This window comes from Vipera berus, assembly GCF_964194415.1.
Source record: "Vipera berus genome assembly, chromosome: 9".
NCBI classification, from domain to species: Eukaryota; Metazoa; Chordata; class Lepidosauria; order Squamata; family Viperidae; genus Vipera; species Vipera berus.
In genome coordinates, this window is record NC_138212.1 from 11419505 (window position 1) to 11437589 (window position 18085).

The 18085-nt window shown below is 40.8% G+C and overlaps 1 protein-coding gene across 1 annotated transcript in view; it reads right to left on the reverse strand.

Annotated features, from left to right (window-relative positions):
* Positions 1–18085, reverse strand: part of PTPRU (protein tyrosine phosphatase receptor type U) — a 354100-nt gene that overhangs the window by 128484 nt on the left and 207531 nt on the right. Inside the window, exon 8 of the mRNA XM_081335471.1 lies at positions 15337–15645. Coding sequence (XP_081191597.1) covers positions 15337–15645 — 309 coding nt within the window. The remainder of the gene's footprint in view (positions 1–15336; positions 15646–18085) is intronic.

An 18085-nucleotide genomic window follows, 5' to 3' on the forward strand; every position in this document is an offset into this window, starting at 1 on the left:
GCCCTACAAGAAGGAACTAGGAAAGTGTGTGCTACAGAACTGTTTCAACCCTTCCAGATTACACTCAAGTTAGGTTTTTTTTTTCTTTTATGATGCCCCTTCCTCTGTATTTACGATTCTCAGAAGCTACAGGATAAAGAACTTAAATTGGTTAATATTATGGGAAGTCAGGCCTAAAGATTCTGCGTTATTATTTATATGAAATACTCTGGTAGAGATGAGTTTATGCACCAGAGACAAATTCCTTGTGTGTCCAATCACACACATTCTATTCTATTCTATTCTATTCTATTCTATTCTATTCTATTCTATTCTATTCTATTCTATTCTATTCTATTCTATTCTATTCTATTCTATTCTATTCTATTCTATTCTAGTTCTATTCTGTTCTGTTCTATTTAGCATGCTAACTTCCTTATTTAATTTTTTTATTTATCATTAATTAAAAGAGCTTTTAAATAAAATATGAAATGCAAAAGCATGCCAAATGTGGCTTTGGGAATTTTTTCAAAATTCTTTTTTTTTTATTTTTTATTGAAAAGTTTTAAAATACAATTTTCCTTTGAAAAACCCCCCTTCCCCCTCCCTCCTCCCCTCCCTACCTCCCCCCTATCTCCCCCCCTCCCCCTCTCCCTCCTCCCTCCCCTGCCTCCCACCCCTCTACTTCCCCTCCTCCCCCCCTCCCCCCCCCCCGACTTCCCAGAGCAAAATACAAGGTATATATCTAAAAAGCAATCATAAACAATCATATACTAACAATTATAAACTCTAAAATCCATCACTCTCTAGCTTATATAGAGTAAACCAATCCTTAACAATACTAAATATGTATAAAGAACTAAAATAAAAGAAAACTAGCATCATTCCCATCTATGTTCTTCCACAATTCACTATTACCTAGACATATTCTCACTTACACATCACAAGCACCTATCCCTATTAACCTCTCTAGCCAAAATAGGCTATAATAGATAGTTCTTACACAAATTAACCCGCATTAACCCACAAAATTTTCTTCCTCTTCCTCTGTAGTAAATTGTCCATTAATTCCAAATTGAACATTCTGTTACCATAGATATCATCCCAAAACTCTTAAAAACACAGCTACCACTTGACTATAAGTATATTGTGGAAGTTCCATAGATTTCTACTGGTCTTATTTTTTAATCTTTTTTGAGCGTTTTAAGGCAGCACGCGTCACCCTCTGTTCTCTAGGATCATCCAAAAGAGTTGCAGCTTGATCTCCTCCTGTACCCTTCTCGTCTATCTGTCCATCTTCATCCTCTTGATGTTCTCCTTCTCCAGATCCCTCTGCAGCTTCCAGAAGTGTTGATGGGGTTGCTTTTAAAACATTGTTGTAAAAATCATGCGCTTGCTTCACAGTACCCAAACAGTACCTTTTGCCATCATACATGAAGCTCAACCCAGCTGGGATCTCCCATCTGAACCTTATATCTCTTTGCTTGAGCTCTTGCACAAGAAATATAAAGTCCTTCCTTCTCTTTAAAATCTTTGGAGGAATTTCTTTTAGAACCAAAACTTCTTGACCAGCAATCACAACTTTAGTATCATAGGCAGCTTGTATAACTTCATCTCTAATTTCCCTTTTTACAAAATAAACCACCACATCTCTAGGCAACTTTCTCTGCTTAGCAATCCAGGAATTCACACGAAACACTTTGTCCATGCCTTGTTTTATTTCAGATGCTGGATGGTTCAATACCCCCTCAAAAGCCTCAGAAACCAGCTGCTTTAAATTGCATCTCTGTATTTCTGTTCATACCCTGTGCTGTGTATGTGTGCACCGAGAAGCCCAGAGCACAAACTGTATCCAAACTGTTCTGGTCTTTGAATGGAGCAATTGGGAACATTCAGCACTTCTGCCCAATTGCCTCTCTTGTGTATTGATCATCTTCAAAATTAATTCCTTCCTTCCTTCCTTCCTCCCTTCGCTCCCTCCCTCCCTTCCCACCCCCTCAGTTCCAAGCCAGATCTGTTCAATTCTGAATCTCAGTCTTTTACTAGGTCAGGGGTAGGCAACCTTGGCTCTTTTATGACTCGTGGACTTCAACTCCCAGAATTCCTGAGCCAGCATGGCTCAGCTTGGAAACCTCTCCCTTTCCCCTCAGCATGGCTAGCTCAGGAATTCTGGGAGTTGAAGTCCACGAGTCATATAAGAGCCAAGGTTGCCTATCCCTGATCTAGGTTCTTCAACATCATCAAATCTGGTTCAAAGATGTTTGATTTTAGAAGGATTATCCTGCTAATGGACAGGCAGAGTCGTCAGCCCTTTCTATAATTTCTTTCTAACTTCCATTGTATTGTGAAGAATAAAAAGTCAGATGGATGTAGAACTGAGCACCAGGGGGGGGGATGTCTGGGAAAACACTAAAACCATGAACATCTTTGCTTCTTGCTGTATTGGGGACTTCAAGCCAGGCAGTGATTTCAAGGGACATTAACCAAGTTGCTATCTCCTCTTTCGAATTTCTCTTAGATGTTATGTACCAGCACCTGGCTTTATGACTGCAGAAACAAGCCAGACTCTATCAGGTAGGGCAGCCACTTACCATTTACCTGGGAGTGTTTGCAACTAGCTATTCTGATTCTCCAGGTGGGGTCCTAATGTAAATACGCAATCTTAGGCAATTTGGCTGGATTATCAAAGCACCTTGCCCCCTCCCTCACTTATTATTGGCAACCCACAATAATAATCATAACAGACAACGTCTCAGACAACAGACTTAACTGAAGATATGCATTTATTGATTTAACAGAGAGACTTTCTCTCTCAGCCCCCAATTTCAAGGATGTCATTAAAGACAAACGGAGCAGGCAATCATTTTGCAGAGAAGGCTCTGCATGAAAAATATCATCTGCCAGGCAAGCTTTACTGCACCCTCTAATTTTAGGCAGAACGTGGTATTTACGTTCACCTTAGAAGGGGAAAGCAACCCTATTACCCTTCACACAGAAGGAACAAAGTAACTAAAAAACAAACAAACAGCAAAATGTGGAAATCAAAAGACATAACTCCCTGCTTTTAGCAGCACCTTTCTGAATCTATAGTTTGGGGTTGATGGGGGAAGGGTGGCAGGGTCAGAAGGAGAATAATATTCCCATTAAAGCTATTCTTCTCTTTATATTGTAATCATTAGCAAAGCACTAAGCTCGGGGGCCATGTTGAGATCTATAAATTGCCTACCACAAGCAAGCAGAAGGTTAGCTAGGTATAAACTATGATTTCTAAAGGGCTCCTTAGAAAGGGTTCTTTGTTCTTGTTTTATTTGTTTAGGTTTCTAGGCTTTAAAGGTTTAAAGTTTAGCACAAGCCACAAGAAAGGCATTTGCACAGATTAATTGGCTGAGGATCAACCTTGTCTTACCTTAAGGACATTAAAGGTAAAGGTAAAGGTTCCCCCGCACATGCGTGCTAGTCGTTTCCGACTCTAGGGGCGGTGCTTATCTCCGTTTCAAAGCCGAAGAGCCAGCGCTTGTCTGAGGACGTCTCCGTGGTCATGTGGCCGGCATGACTAGACATCAAAGGCGCACGGAACGCTGTTACCTTCCCACCGGAGTGGTCCCTATTTTTCTACTTGCATTTTTACATGCTTTTGAACTGCTAGGTTGGCAGAAGCTGGGACGAGTAACAGGCGCTGACTCTGTTATGCGGCACTCGGGATTCGACCCGCCAAACTGCCGATCTTCTGATCGACAAGCTCAGCGTCCTAACCCACTGAGCCACCGCTTCCCTTAAGGACATTGCTCATAGTTAAATTTTATGACTTTTCTAATCTAGGGGAAGCAATCATGACTCTAACATGAATGTTTCCCCTGCTTCAGCCCCAATGAAGTTCAAGGTTCTCCCATTTGAAGTACACCTTCCTCAAAAGTAAATTATTACAACAAATGAATCAATTTTTTTTTAGCATTTTAATTCAAATTAGGCCTTCAGATGGAAAGGTCTACCATCCCCTACAAGAATCATCTTGGTCAGATCATGGGGTTTTTTTGCACTTATTCTGAAGAAAGGAGATAAAGAAGGAAGGATGGGAAAGGTGAATTCTTTAACAGTGAGAAGGCAGTAAGATACTTAAGGGAGGAAAGAGGGTCAATAAAGAAGAGAGTCTTCAATCCAGGTGGGAAAAGTATGAGAAAGATTCTCAGAGTACCTCCACCTTGGTACCATTAAGTAGTATCTGTTCTGCAGGAAAATTGCTTCCTGGGCTTTAAAGATTCTGTTACATTACTCATAAGTAACAAACTTATTTCTAGAATCCCTGTGGTTCCCTGGATTGGCAAATCACAAAATAAAGAAAGGGAAGGGGGAAGGGGGAAGGGGAAAGGAGGGAGGGGAAGGGGAAAAGGGAAAGGACCCTTTTGTCTTTGGACAGGAGTGGGCAACTTGTAACCAGATTCTGCACTTGGGGAAAGCATGCACAGCATTGCTGCTGGCAGCCTCCTAACCCTTTCATAATAGGGTGGCTGTGGCTCATGTAATTCGGAGGAATGAAGGAGGGTTCTTTGGAACAGGAATGCACTGGATGATTGGGGGAGTCTGGATCGTTTTCCCTTGCTGAACCTGACCCATTTTCAAACTCTTCCAGCACCAAATCTGATCCCATTCTGTTCAGCTTTCAGAGTTATCTTTCTGATAGAGGATAGGGTGGGAAAGGAGAGTGAGAAAGTACGCAAGCGGAGCAAGGCTTCTGGAATTCTTTCCATCCCCTTTACTAGCCTCAGCCACAAGAGTATTTGTATTGTCTCCTGTGCGCTGTAATGATGTCATGTGTTGAGTCTCTCTCTAAGCACGGATGTCTGCACTTCCTCCCCAAGGACTAGCCAGGGCATGTGCAAGCATATTGCATGTGCATGGATGGATGGAGAGGCAGACAGGCAGGCAAATGGCCAAAGCAGTTTGCATAGTTTTTCCCTAACATTCTGTTGGGTTGGAAAGAATAAAAAGTAAGAGAATGTTTAGGGCACCCAACAGATACAGTGGGTGGGACCCTGGCCTCATGAAGTCATTCAATCAGAAAAAGCCAAAACATCCTCTCTTGGATTTTGTGGTCTGAGAACACGTAAGCCTAACAGAAGACTATTTTGAGGGTGTTTAGTTGATCTTAAACCAGAGACGTATCTGCTTGGCTCCAGGCCTGGAAATATTAAGAAGGAAATATGGTATTTGGTTTTACATATCTTAACGGTGGCAAGGATGGGGTATGCTTAATTTTGGAAGGCAAATCATACCCCGCCGGATGAATTTATAATTAGGAGAATACTTGATTGTGCAGAAGCAGACACATTGACCAAGAAGTTGAAGGGTAAAGAAGAGACACCAGCATTTCTATCATGGAATAAATGGTATATTTGGATGGATAAAAGATTAAAGAAATGAGGGTGGCTTGGAGGTTGGTCAAAAATGAAGTGATATAGTCTTTGTTAATGAATAAGCTTTGGAGTTGAATAGTTATAAGAGACTTAATGAGTGGAATATAATTGTTAGTTTAGAAGTAGATATAATGTGAAATTTTTGAAATGGTTTTCAATTTTTTTATTTCTTCGTTTTTTGTATATTGTAAATGGTTTTTTTGTCTTTGTTGGTGTATGGTGTGTTTTTAACACGAAATGTAAATAAAGATTCATTTATATAAGACTATTTTGCTTTTTAAAAAGACCAGATTAGAACAAAAAAAACAACAACCCCAAATTGCATTATAAATTTCTAGATGCTGTCACTGAATTTTAACAATATAACCTTGGAGGCATAATATGAGGACTGAGCGGGGCACATAGACTGCAGGTTATTCACCTTTGTATTGAGAAGGCATGAAGGTTTGTTTCTTTTTGTTGTAGATTATCTCCACTGTCAATTTCTCCCTGGGATCTTCAGTACACAACTCTCTCCAACAAGGGCAAGATGCATCTCGACTATTGTCCCCCGTGCTTTTAAAATGCCTGAGCACGGGACCTGAAAAATCACAAACGCATATAGCCTGCTGTTTCACACCAGGCAACTGCTGGGAAATATTTTGAACTGTTGATAACCACTTGCAGGATAATTGGGTTTTTCTAGAATCTCACTAATCAAAAGAGCATCCCACTGGCCTTTAAATCAGCGGAAGAAACCCGGGTGCAGAATAAATGAATAATAGATACAGGAGATGGAACAACTCAGTGGCCAATAGCGTGAAGCTGGGAACATTTTATTTATTTATTTTTATTTTTAATCCCATTTATATCCCGCCCTTCTCCGAAGACTCAGGGCGGCTTACAATTTAAGCACAAATCAATGTGCTTAGCAATAGCCTTCATTCTATGTATATGCCTGCTTATTAGGGCTTTCGGCCCCCGCCAAGCGGCATTATTACAAAGTCAGCTTATTGCCCCCAACAATCTGGGTCCTCATTTTACCTACCTCAGAAGGATGGAAGGCTGAGTCAACCTTGAGCCTGGTGGGACTCAAACCTGCACTAATTGCAGGCAGCTGGTGTTACTTAAGGAGGCATTAGTCCACTGCGCCACCAAGGCTCCTTTGGGCAGTGAGCTTAGTTGTGAGAATTAAGATGCATATATTTCTGTTTTCTTAGGTGAACCGCTGGAAGATGTTCTATGTCTTAGGCCTCTGTTGGGTTTCTTTTCCATTTCTGGATACAAGTGATCTGCTTTCCACTCTAAATACCTGTAACTAATCTCTCCAATGTTCAAATAAGATTCTATTATTTGGTGAGAGAAATTAGGGGAGGACAATCTGATATGCTGTAAAAACCATGCAAATAAAGTATTTCCACTTGATTTACAATCTAATTTAATCAGAAGCAGGTTGTCCTGCACAAAGCATTTATTAAATTATGGAAACCTTTGGGGCAGATATATGTATTTGGGCAAGGAAACAGATGTATGGTCTTCATCTGTTCTCAGCGCTATGCAAATGCTCTATTTTATTACGAGTCTTTGTGATGCACCTGAGATATCTAAAGCAGGAAGATACAAAGAAACCAATTTTCAGGATATTCTGTCTGGTTTGCATTACTCAGCCAAGAGACCACAATGCATTTCAACCATTACACTTCTCCAGCTTTGAAATGATAGTTATATTAAACCTTAACAAGATCATATGGTATTCCCAAATTAAGCTCTCAGCAACATAATCCCTACAAAGCAATTCAAATTTCTAAGAAGCTCCCCAATGATAATTACATTCTCAGTGCTACTAAAAACAGTCCTTGTTCCACAGAAGATGGAGAAGAGCATCGCGTGATGTATTTTGTAACATTCATAAAGCAATCCAACATTCAGAAAAGGAGCCATGCACATTTATTCCGTGAGCATTAATCAAGAGGCGGTTGAGATCATGACAACAAGTGGATAGACCGGTTTGATCTAGTGGTTAAGGCACCAGACTAGAAGCTGGGAGACTGATAGTCCTGTCTTAGCCATGAAAGCTAATTGGGTGACTTTGGGCCAATCACCAGGAAGCAGTAAGTTCTAGTCCCACCTCAGGCACAAAAGTTGGCTGGATGACTTTGCACCAATCACCAGGAGGCTGTGAGTTCTAGTCCTACCTTAGGCATGAAAGCTGTCAAGTAAGTAAGTAAGTAAGAAGTAAGTAAGTAAGTAAAAAAAACAAATAAAAAAGAAAATAAATAAATTCTCTTTCAACATTGTCTTTCTCTTTACTCTGTCTCATATTCCCCTTTTATTTTCTTCTGTCTTGTTCTCTGTAGCAGGCTAGGGTACCTCTTCTTGTCAATTGGTCTGAATTTCATGTTCTAAGGTAGGACATCAAAGTTAATTTTCCCCTCGCGGTTCTAGCGCCAATCTGTGATGCACAAGCATGTGGTAAAAATAATACGCAAACATCTCACCCTCAACAGCAAAAGAAAAAGAAAAACAATTCAGCAAGTTTTGCTCCTCAAAGAAAATGTAAGAGCATCAAAGCAATCCTGGATGCAGCTATTTGAAAGTTCAGACTGGTAAAATCAAGTGAATGAGCATCATTTCCCGCTGGAAAGCCTCTGATTGTTTGGCGAGGCTAAGACCGGGCAGGGCATTGGAGGAGGGTCTGCTAATGAGCCATTCCATTTCTTAATGGAAAATGCTTCCATTACTTACTGTTTTTGGAGCAACCTTTGAAGGATCAAATGACAGCCAAGATTCCTTTTTTTCCCCTATCATTGATCTCAGTGAGAAGTGAATAAACTAGGAAAGGAGATGGCCTCTGAGCAACTCAGCTTTTGAGCTGCTCAGCTAGTGCCAAAAAAACCTGACAAAGTTTCCTGCAGTTATCAGCCAGTTTGATGATGAAAGGGGAAGCCAAATGGGGGGAAGGAGCTCAGAGGAGCTCGTATGTGCTGGGATGAAGAGACCAGTTTTAACTGGCACCCCACAAGGCCTTGCCTTCTTGGTCTACAGCAATATCCGCTTGGTAGTATTATTGCTCAAAGAACGCTATTCCCATTTCTGTGATTCCATCCACGGACTGGGAAACTCAAGAGAACTTTCCTCAATATTAATTTTATTCTGAAGGGTTTTTGTTTTTTTAACTTTTTTCCCCCTACATTCTGTTTTAGTGATTCAACTTGTCTAAGCCACCTTGACTATTTAGAAAGCCAGAATATAAATCAAAGAAATAAACTCTGGTGACACTAGGGAGACTTACGAAAAACCGGTTTGGTACAGTGGTTAAAAACACCAGGGTAGACAGCTGGAGTCTGTGAGCTGCAGTCTTGCCCTAGGCAAAAAGCCAGCTGGACTTTGGACAAATTACTGCTTCTTAAACCTAGGAAAATGAAAATGGAAAACCACTTCTGAAAATTTTGCTCAGAAAACTGCAGGAACTTATTCAGGCAGTCACCAGGAGTCAAGAATGTCCCAAAGGCACACAGAGAGGAGGGGAGGGGGAAGGGAGGGGGGAGGGGAAGGGAGGGGAGGGGAGGGAAGATGGGGGATGGGGGAGGGATTATAATGGGCAAAACAGCCTTATGTACACATAGGCGTATGTAACCCTTTGTGATTGACAGAAACAGAAAGAATTCAGAAAGAGAGAGAAAGAAAATTTAGCACTTGCAGGAAGATTTTTTTTTAATGTAATAGATCATCAGACACTGTCTTTTTGTTTGCTTCTGCCCTTCAGATCAGAGCAACTTTTCTAACCAATTACTTTTTATTTATACATGAAAAAGGACTCAACAGTTTCTCAAAAGCGTAAATTTCTAATGAGTTCCCTTGGACAGTAACAATATATGAGAAATGAAGTTTCATAAACCAGTCTTGGACAGGTTGAGATTGCCACATTAAATAAATTGGATAGGCAGATAATTGAAACAGACACGTACAATTTACAGAACTGCCCTGTTCAGACAAAGATGTATTGATCCCTGGAGAAACATAGACAGCGCAGTAGATTAGACATCATATTCGACTCAAAGGCTAAGAAGAAAGCCTTGTTAATAAGAAAAACAGCTGGAGGCCTTACAGTAGAGCGAAAGCACAGCTGGAACTACTGTAAAAGGGAACAAGATGGAAACAGCTGGAACAATTATGACATAGTTAAAAACAGCAGGCAAAATTAATAGTTGAGGGGGAAAAATAGGTTAGGAATGCAGAGCTGGACACAGCAAAATCTGGCTAAATTCAAGCTCTGGATCTCAAAAACTAGTATCTTCAAGGCCAGCCCTAATATTAGGTAAAGTCTGATAGCTGCTTCCTAAAGTTAGTCAGAAAAAAACTAAGGGATGGCAGCCAGGTGTTCCAGAAAAGAGGGAACTGAGGGCTGCGTAGCCTGATTCAAGCCTTTTAAACTAAGATTGTGGCCTTCAAGGGCAATAAAGGATGCTGTTTAAGAGTTCCTGTTTATTCATTATAACAGGGGTCTTCAACTTGGCCCTTATGACTTGTGGACTTCAACTCCCAGAATTCCTCAGCCAGCATGCCTGGCTGAGGAATTCTGGGAGTTGAAGTCCACAAGTCATAAAAGGGCCGAGTTTGAAGACCCCTGCATTATATGAACAGAAAGCCGGTGTCAGATACAAACAACCAGCTCCACACACATCTGTGGAGATTCTCAGTCATCCAGGGCACAATCGTCTCAAAGATGCTTTTTCAAAAGGAAAATGGACTATTTTTTTTTTCCTTTGAGGAACAAGAAGACGACGTTTTGCTTCTCATCCAAGAAGCTCCATCAGTTCTGGCAGGATGGTGGGGGCTATGGAGGAATTAGTTCTAACAGGATTGGGGGGGGGGAAATGGTAGGATCATATTTCTTTGCAGTCATCTGATCTTAGCACAGTCCGCATTCTGGATAGAGAGGCCCATTGGTTCGAAAGAGGGATAAAAGGGGCTACTTATGTTAACACTGAGCAGCAGTCTCTCAACAGAGGAGGAGAGGCAGTGGTGGGATTCAAATATGTGACCAACCGGTTCTCTGTGTGGATGCCACTTCTGGAAGTCCATTCTGGGCCTAGGCAACAAAAACTTAGCTACCGGTTCTGCTGAAGTGGTACGAACTGGCTGAATCCCAGCACTGAGGAGAGGGATAAGACACCATGTATCTCCTGTCTACAATGGCCTTTCAGCAGCTCCAAGAAGATTCTACCTCATTTGCATTCTGATGCAGGTGACTCTTGAGGGCACAGATATGCCGCCAAGTGGCCTCAAGACCTCTCAGGGAAAGTGTTAAAACCAGTTGATTGCAAAACAATATATATGATCCTTCCAACCGCCTCCCCCCAACACTTCCTGTCAGAACTAAGCTCTCTCTACCCACCACGATCCTGCCAGAACCTATGAAGCTTCTTGGATGAGAAGCAAAATGTCTTCTTCTTCCTCAAGGAAAAAAACAGTCCAGTTGCCTTTTGAAAAAGCATCTTTGAAACAGATCTACACATGCAGAGTTTAAGCTAACTATTTTACTGTATTCTGCCTATAATACAGAAATCTTCCAATACTGCTTGCCTTCCCTTGGGGATAGATAGATAAGGTTTCATGGGCTTAGGGGAGGGGGCAGCCAGTCCTGGATCTTTTGAAACTGTGCACTGATTCAAAGCTAATTTCCTGCTTGCTCCCTCCTCCCTCCCTAGCTGGGTATTTCCCAGCAGCTTAGATAGGCAACCTAAACTTTTGCCTCAGCCAGCAAAATTGCTGAAACCAGGTCTGTGTGGTATCTTTCCTCTTGTGGACAGTTATTCATGCAACTCTTGACTTTAGAACAGACATGTCAAACTCGTGACGTCACGTGATGTTGCACAATGTATCGGAGCTTTTTCTCCGTTGGTGGCAATGGGGTGGGCGTGACTTTGGGATGACACATCCAGCCCGCGGGCCGGCAGTTTGACACCCCTGCTTTAGAATAATTGCATAGCTACTTTAGTTCCATTTCAGCTGAGAAACACTCAGTTCAACCTTCTATTGGCTAATACAGTATAACATGTCATAATAGATTTGTTCATAGTGCAAGCAAAAGATTACATTCGAAATAGTGCAAGCAAAAGATTACATTCATCTGGAAATCTTTTTAATCCTTCTGGATGAGAGGAAGGTGATGGCTAAGGACTGCTTGAGTGGCAGAGATCCTACTATTGTCCAGATATTGACTTACCCTACAGTCCCTGTAGCTCACCAAATGGGTCAGCAACACAATATTTTTTTTATTCTTCAAAACCTGGAGCCTCCAAAAAAGATTGACTACAGTGAGCTATTCATGGCAGAGATGCTTCACTCACAGTGACTGCAGCAGAACACAATCTCCAGCCTCTGTGTGTCATTTCCAACTGAAATGGCATTTGACCATTTCCACTGCAAATAGCCTGAGCCTGCTCGTGCTCTGTGCATGAATGTTATGAACTAAGCACAGAGTAGTTCCAGAGAAATGTGGGCGTCATTAAAATTAAGCCCAGTAATATCGTCTCTCCAATTGAGTCCTTAGCAGTAACAAGCTCCTCCAGGTTAATTGCTAATACTTAAAGCTGAAACAGAAATGTGGAGATTAATTACAATGTAACCTGGAATTGTAAAGTCTTATGATAAGGCTCTGAATGAAAACCTAAACAATTCTCCTGTGATTAATGTTGGCATTTACTCTGAACTTTTAAAGTGGAGTTAATTGCAAATTATGGGAGAAACACACAAGGTCTGTGCTCAACCCACCGCCCTAAAGTCTATGAACAATATTGCAGTAACATCGTTTCACTAGACAAACAAGACCTTATTCCAAATAATGATACTTAACTATTCAATAGTAGCAACTGATGCTTCTCACAGCAGAAGAGAAACAGAGGTTTAGACTAACCAGTGTCAATAGTCAGGAACATGGTTCTCCAACATTATCACTATGGCATCTCCATAACTAATATTTGCGAAAGTGGCATAATACAGATACAGAGATACCTCTAAGATTTAATCCTTCCACTTTTCAATTCAACTTTCTAAGCAACCAAGACAAGGTCAGCTGAGAGAGGGAAGAAAGTAAACTCACAATGCAATGCATAAAAATATATATTTTAGATTAAATGCTTTCAATTTAAATGCTAATTCTGGCACATTTTTTTTCTTTAGTGCACAGAGTGATGCAGAAATAGGATGGAAATTATTTCTGAAGGTGTGCAATGTAAAAATGACCAGGAATCAACTAGCCTATTCATTGAAAGAATGATTCTAGTCAGCACCTCAACTACTTGGTGGCATCAAAATACTGAGACACCAAGCAATGTTAGACCGTTAAGGCATTCATTTAGTCCATATCTTTCGCTCCCTAAAGAATGATCTGCTGGATGAATCCACTGATGACCCTCAACAGAAACAACTGCAAGTAGTCGTTGGCTTATAACCATTCCTTTAGAAGCCATTTAATGTTACAATGGCTGTGGAAAAAGTAACTAATGGCTGGCTTTCACACTTAACCTGAATCCCCATGGTCACGTGATCAACATTTGGATGCTTGGCAACTGGCATGTATTTAAGACAGTTGCACTGTCCTGGAGTCATGTGATCACCATTTGTAACCTTCCCAGACCACTTCTGAGAAGCAAAATCAATGGGGGACACCAGATTCACTTAAGAACTGCATGATTCATTAGTGATTTGCTTAACAACTATGGCCAAAAAGATTGTAAAATGGGGTAAAACTAACTTAACAACTGCCTAGCTTACCAATTTCGGGCTCAGTTGTGGTCATAAATTGAGGACTATATGTATCCATGGGCTCATCAATGTAGCTGTCTTAAAAGTACCACCAGAAGAATGCCAGTCAAGGGCCATACACCATCTGTTAATATAAATATCCTTTTCAACAGGAAATGATGCTTATTCAGGCCAGAAGTAATAAATAACCCAATTACAGAAGAGACCTCAGAGGCAGACCGACATTAAGGCTTTTGGTCATCATTAGTATTTGCCATGGAGCGATGTGTTGAGCTTAATTAATTGGTATGAAGCCAGTGACTAAAAGTCAGTAGCTGATAACATAATTAGAATAATTGCTATTGTTATTAAATCTTCAGTCTGTGTTGTGAAAGAATGAAAAATAAACAGTAGTCTCTGAAGTATCTGGACTCTCCTAAAATAGAAAAGCCAAGGAAGGATTTTGTTCTTATAAGTCTTAAACGTTTCAAGGTTTTTATATCCTGGTTTTATGGTATTGAAAGCCACCCAGAATCACTCAAAAGTGAGATGAGCAGTGTATAAAATGAATGAATGAATGAATGAATGAATGAATGAATGAATGAATGAATGAATGAATGGCTGGCTAGCCCATTCTTGCTGGCTTTTCATTTTTGTGGGATGGATCTCTACATAAAAATTCTTGGTTGAAGAACTCCACTTCAGGGAAAATAGAATTTCTCAATATTCAGTGCTTTGTTCATTATAAACTCCTTATAGCACTAGGTTCCTATTTGCAGAAGGAAGGAAGACTGAGGAACGCTGAGGGAATTTTTTTTTTCTTCATCATAAAGGCAGCGTTCAAAATTGTTGACTTCCCCCATCTTGCAGCGTGAAATGGTTTGACATGTCTTTTCCTTCTTATACTGTTCCTGCGCTGGTTAGCTACACTTTATCATAATCCCCTTTTCATATCCATTCCTATCTGAGGGCAACGCTTTGTCAAGTTCAAATCCTTCAACTCAAGTAACCAAAGGAGAATTAAGCAGCTGCCATTTCCTCCAGTCTGTCTCCACCATTCCTATCTTGCTCCTCCTTCCACACTGCCTCACAATTGATGCTTACATTTCAAACTGCCTCATCGTCTTTGGGTGCTCACCATGAGATCAATCAAAGAAACAGAACAGAGAGGAGAAAAGAACAATAATCAGCCGGTTTCATGCATGTCTAAATAAGGCCTAGTGGTAACCATGGTAACAGCAATGAAATGCTATCCTGTATCGCAGTATGATCTCTTGTTTCTGCCACTTCTCATCTACAAGGTTGCCTGGAATGAACAGATTCATTCAATGTAAAAGCACGAGATTCAGAAGAATGGATGTTTTAAACCCTAAAAGCTGATAAGATATCCAAGCAAAGCCCTCTGGTTGTTGTAAAGGACCATATGACAATTCAATATTTAAAAATAGCTTCCCAAAGGTCTATTGTATTGTTCTGAACTCCATTTAATTTCCTTCCTTCCTGGTCCTCCATCTCAAATATTTATACTCTGCTTCATCAACTAAAAACAGAATGAAACCATCATCTCTCCATTAAAAAAAAGAAAGAAAACAGATTGTCAAAGAGGTATAAAGTGGTAATGCAAAGGACACACATGAGGGAAGAAAAAAAATTTCTCCACTATTCATATTCTTTCCTCCAGTTAACGAAGAAACTTGCAACTTTGGATATCTTCCAAATGGAAACAAGCTAGACAAAAAGTCCCACACAGTCATTCGAGTCTAATTTAGCAGGTAGAGTTTGCTCTCAGAATGGAGCAGACCTTGTTGCACCTGTTTCACCATCTCCCTAATTTAGCATCACTATTCTAGTTGAATGTACTGTGATGGAACCTCAGGCCTCCCAAATCTTTCTGTTCAATGACAGGTTAAAAGGATTTTTGTTTTCTCCAAATGAGCAGTCAGATGCATACCTACACAGTTATCATATAAAATCACTCATTGCAGTTCTTTCTCTTTCCTCACTGAAGAAATGTGCAAATATTTCACTTGTGTAAGTAAAATTTATATATAAATATACATACATACACACGCATGCATGCGTGCACGCACACACACACACATTTCATTTTACTCCACCAACTGCCCAAATAATTTGATGAGGATGCTCAGAAGATGTTCTTCACAGCTACCTAGAAAGATATAAATGTTAAGATGCTGACTGAGATAACAAAACTCACCATCTTCATCAGTCTGAAATATCATCTCTTTGCCTTCTTTCCGGCCTTCAGGATTGGACAGAATAAGTTTAACATGGACATTTTTATAAGGCAGAAGGTTCTTGATGGTGTAACGGTTGATACCATGCTCCATCTTCACACATTCACGAAAGGTCTGGTTATGGCCAGTGCCTACAGCATAGCGATAGCAGAGTGTGACAGTATATGTGTGGCAGCGTGTCAGGTTGTAACCCAGAGGCTCCCACTGAAGGATCAGCTGCCTGGATTGGATCTCTGCAAAGGCAAGACCTTTGGGGGCCCTCATGGGTTCTGCAGAAAGAGATGGAGACAGAATGAAAAACAGCAGAATCAGTATCTGTCAGGATACTGGGAAACGGCAATACAGTACTTTGTCGACTTCTAGTGGAGAAGAATATTGAATAAACAGTTGTTACAACCTCTGGTCTAGCAGAGCATTAGATTTAGATCAGCTGGAGGAAAATATAATAAATATGAGGGAATGGTCTGAATCTGTTAACTGGTAGTCCTCAAGTTACAATTCATTTGACATTACAATGGGACTGAAAAAAGTGACTTATGACTGTTTTTCACACTTACGAATGTTGCATTATCCTCATGATCACGTGATCCAAATTCAGACGCTTGGCAACTAGCTCATAATTTATTATGGTTGCAGTGTCCCGGGATCATGTGACCACCTTGTGCAACCTTCAGATAAACAAAGTTAATGGGAAAGCCAGATTCATTTTACAATGGTGTTACTAACAACTGCAGTGATTCACATTACAACTGTGGCAAGAAAGTGCGCAAAATGGGGCAAAACTCTGTTGTTTTTGCAATGGAAATTTTGGGCTCAATTGTGGTTTTAAGTCAAGGGTTGCCCTCTCAATCAACCAATCATGTGTAAGAACTGCTTGCCATAAAGCATGGTCCCGAAGCACAGCTATAATTCTTTGTGAAAGCAGATGCAACTGAGACCTTGAACTAGAAGGTCTGGCCATGTGAAAGTCTCTAGCCCTTGCACTTCTTAACAGAATAGCATAATAATAGAATTGGAAGAGACCTTGGAGGTCTTCTAGTCCAATCCCCTGCTCAAAAAGGAACCCCTATTCCATTTCAGACAAATGGCTGTCCAAACTCTTCTTAAACACCTCCAGTGTTGGAGCCCTGGCAACTTCTGGAGGCAAGTCGTTCCACTGATTAATTTTTCTAACTGTCAGGAAATTTCTTTTAGAACAAAGGAGAAATTGCCTGATGGTTAGAACAATTAATTTGTTATTCTTGCTATAGAATCTCCAACATTGACCTGATAATTCCCCATTATCTAATGCAGGGAGTCCCAACCCTCGGTCCGTGGACCAGTACCAGGCCACAGCATGCCAGCAACCTGTCCACACAAACTAGGCCATTTCCAAAACACTGAATGACCCATTTTGGTATCAGAAGTTTCCATCGTAAATTATTGTGCACACCTCAAAAGCTTAGCATATTATGTGGATGCATCTGCTAGGTTCATAATTCACCTGGAGAAGAGTAAACAATTTAGTTATGAGTATTAGGTGAACAAACCATTGTATGTAAAGATCAATTCCCTAAACATCAGAAGAGTCCAATAAGAAAACTTCCTCACATTAAATAAACTAAGATCAACTCCTTGGTTGTTAAAACAGATTATGTTTAATGAACTTAAAAATGTAAAGATAAAAGTTCCCCCGCACATGTGTGCTAGTTGTTTCCAACTCTAGGGGCCGGTGCTCATCTCCGTTTCAAAGCCGAAGAGCCAGCGCTTGTCCGAGGACGTTTCCGTGGTCATGTGGCCGGCATGACTAGATGCCAAAGGTGCACGGAACGCTGTTACCTTCCCACCGTAGTGGTCCCTATTTTTCTACTTGCATTTGTACGTGCTTTCGAACTGCTAGGTTGGCAGAAGCTGGGACAAGTAACAGGCGCTCACTCTGTTACGCGGCACTCGGGATTCGACCCGCCAAACTGCCGACCTTCTGATCGACAAGCTCAGCGTCCTAACCCACTGAGCCACCGCGTCTCTTTAATGTACTTGGGCCACCGCAAAGCGAAGGGACCCAAAATAAGATAAACTCCCCTTCGACATTGCTATCCAATAATTCTGGAACATCTTCAATCATTTGTGCATCTCTTTCACCAAACGTTGTACAGAAATAACATTTCATGTGACGGGAGAGAGAAAAATGGCATAGCAGAGCACCATACCTGTAACTCAAAAGACTCCAAGTAATGGCTTTGGAAGCAATTTCAAGTACTGGGTCATCTGAATTGTGCCTGTTGTGTCTATGCATAGGAAATAGACCTGAACAATATTATACTGTCCAGTTTTGAATCTGCAGCAACCTTCATAGAGATACTAGATATTTTACATATCTCTAAAATAAACTTTATTCATAAGCAGGTGAAGCAAATGCACACTTGAACAGCAATTTCAAGCGCTGTAGGAACAGAGAGCAAAAGCTGATGGTGCTGCAAAATTCAGGTTTTAAAGCAATGACAAGCTCCCTTCCCTTGCGCCTCTCCAGGTGTTTCTGCCTTGTTAGACTTTTGGATTTTTTTTTCATCATTATCACACACACACACGTAAATAAGACAGCTTTAGATGAAGAAAAAGCAAGACCTAAGCAAAATGCAGACATCGCTTTTCCTGTGTGGATCTCTAGAAATGTACTCATTCCAATTGATCTAATCATTTTGCTTTTCCTTCTCTGCTCCTCTAATGATA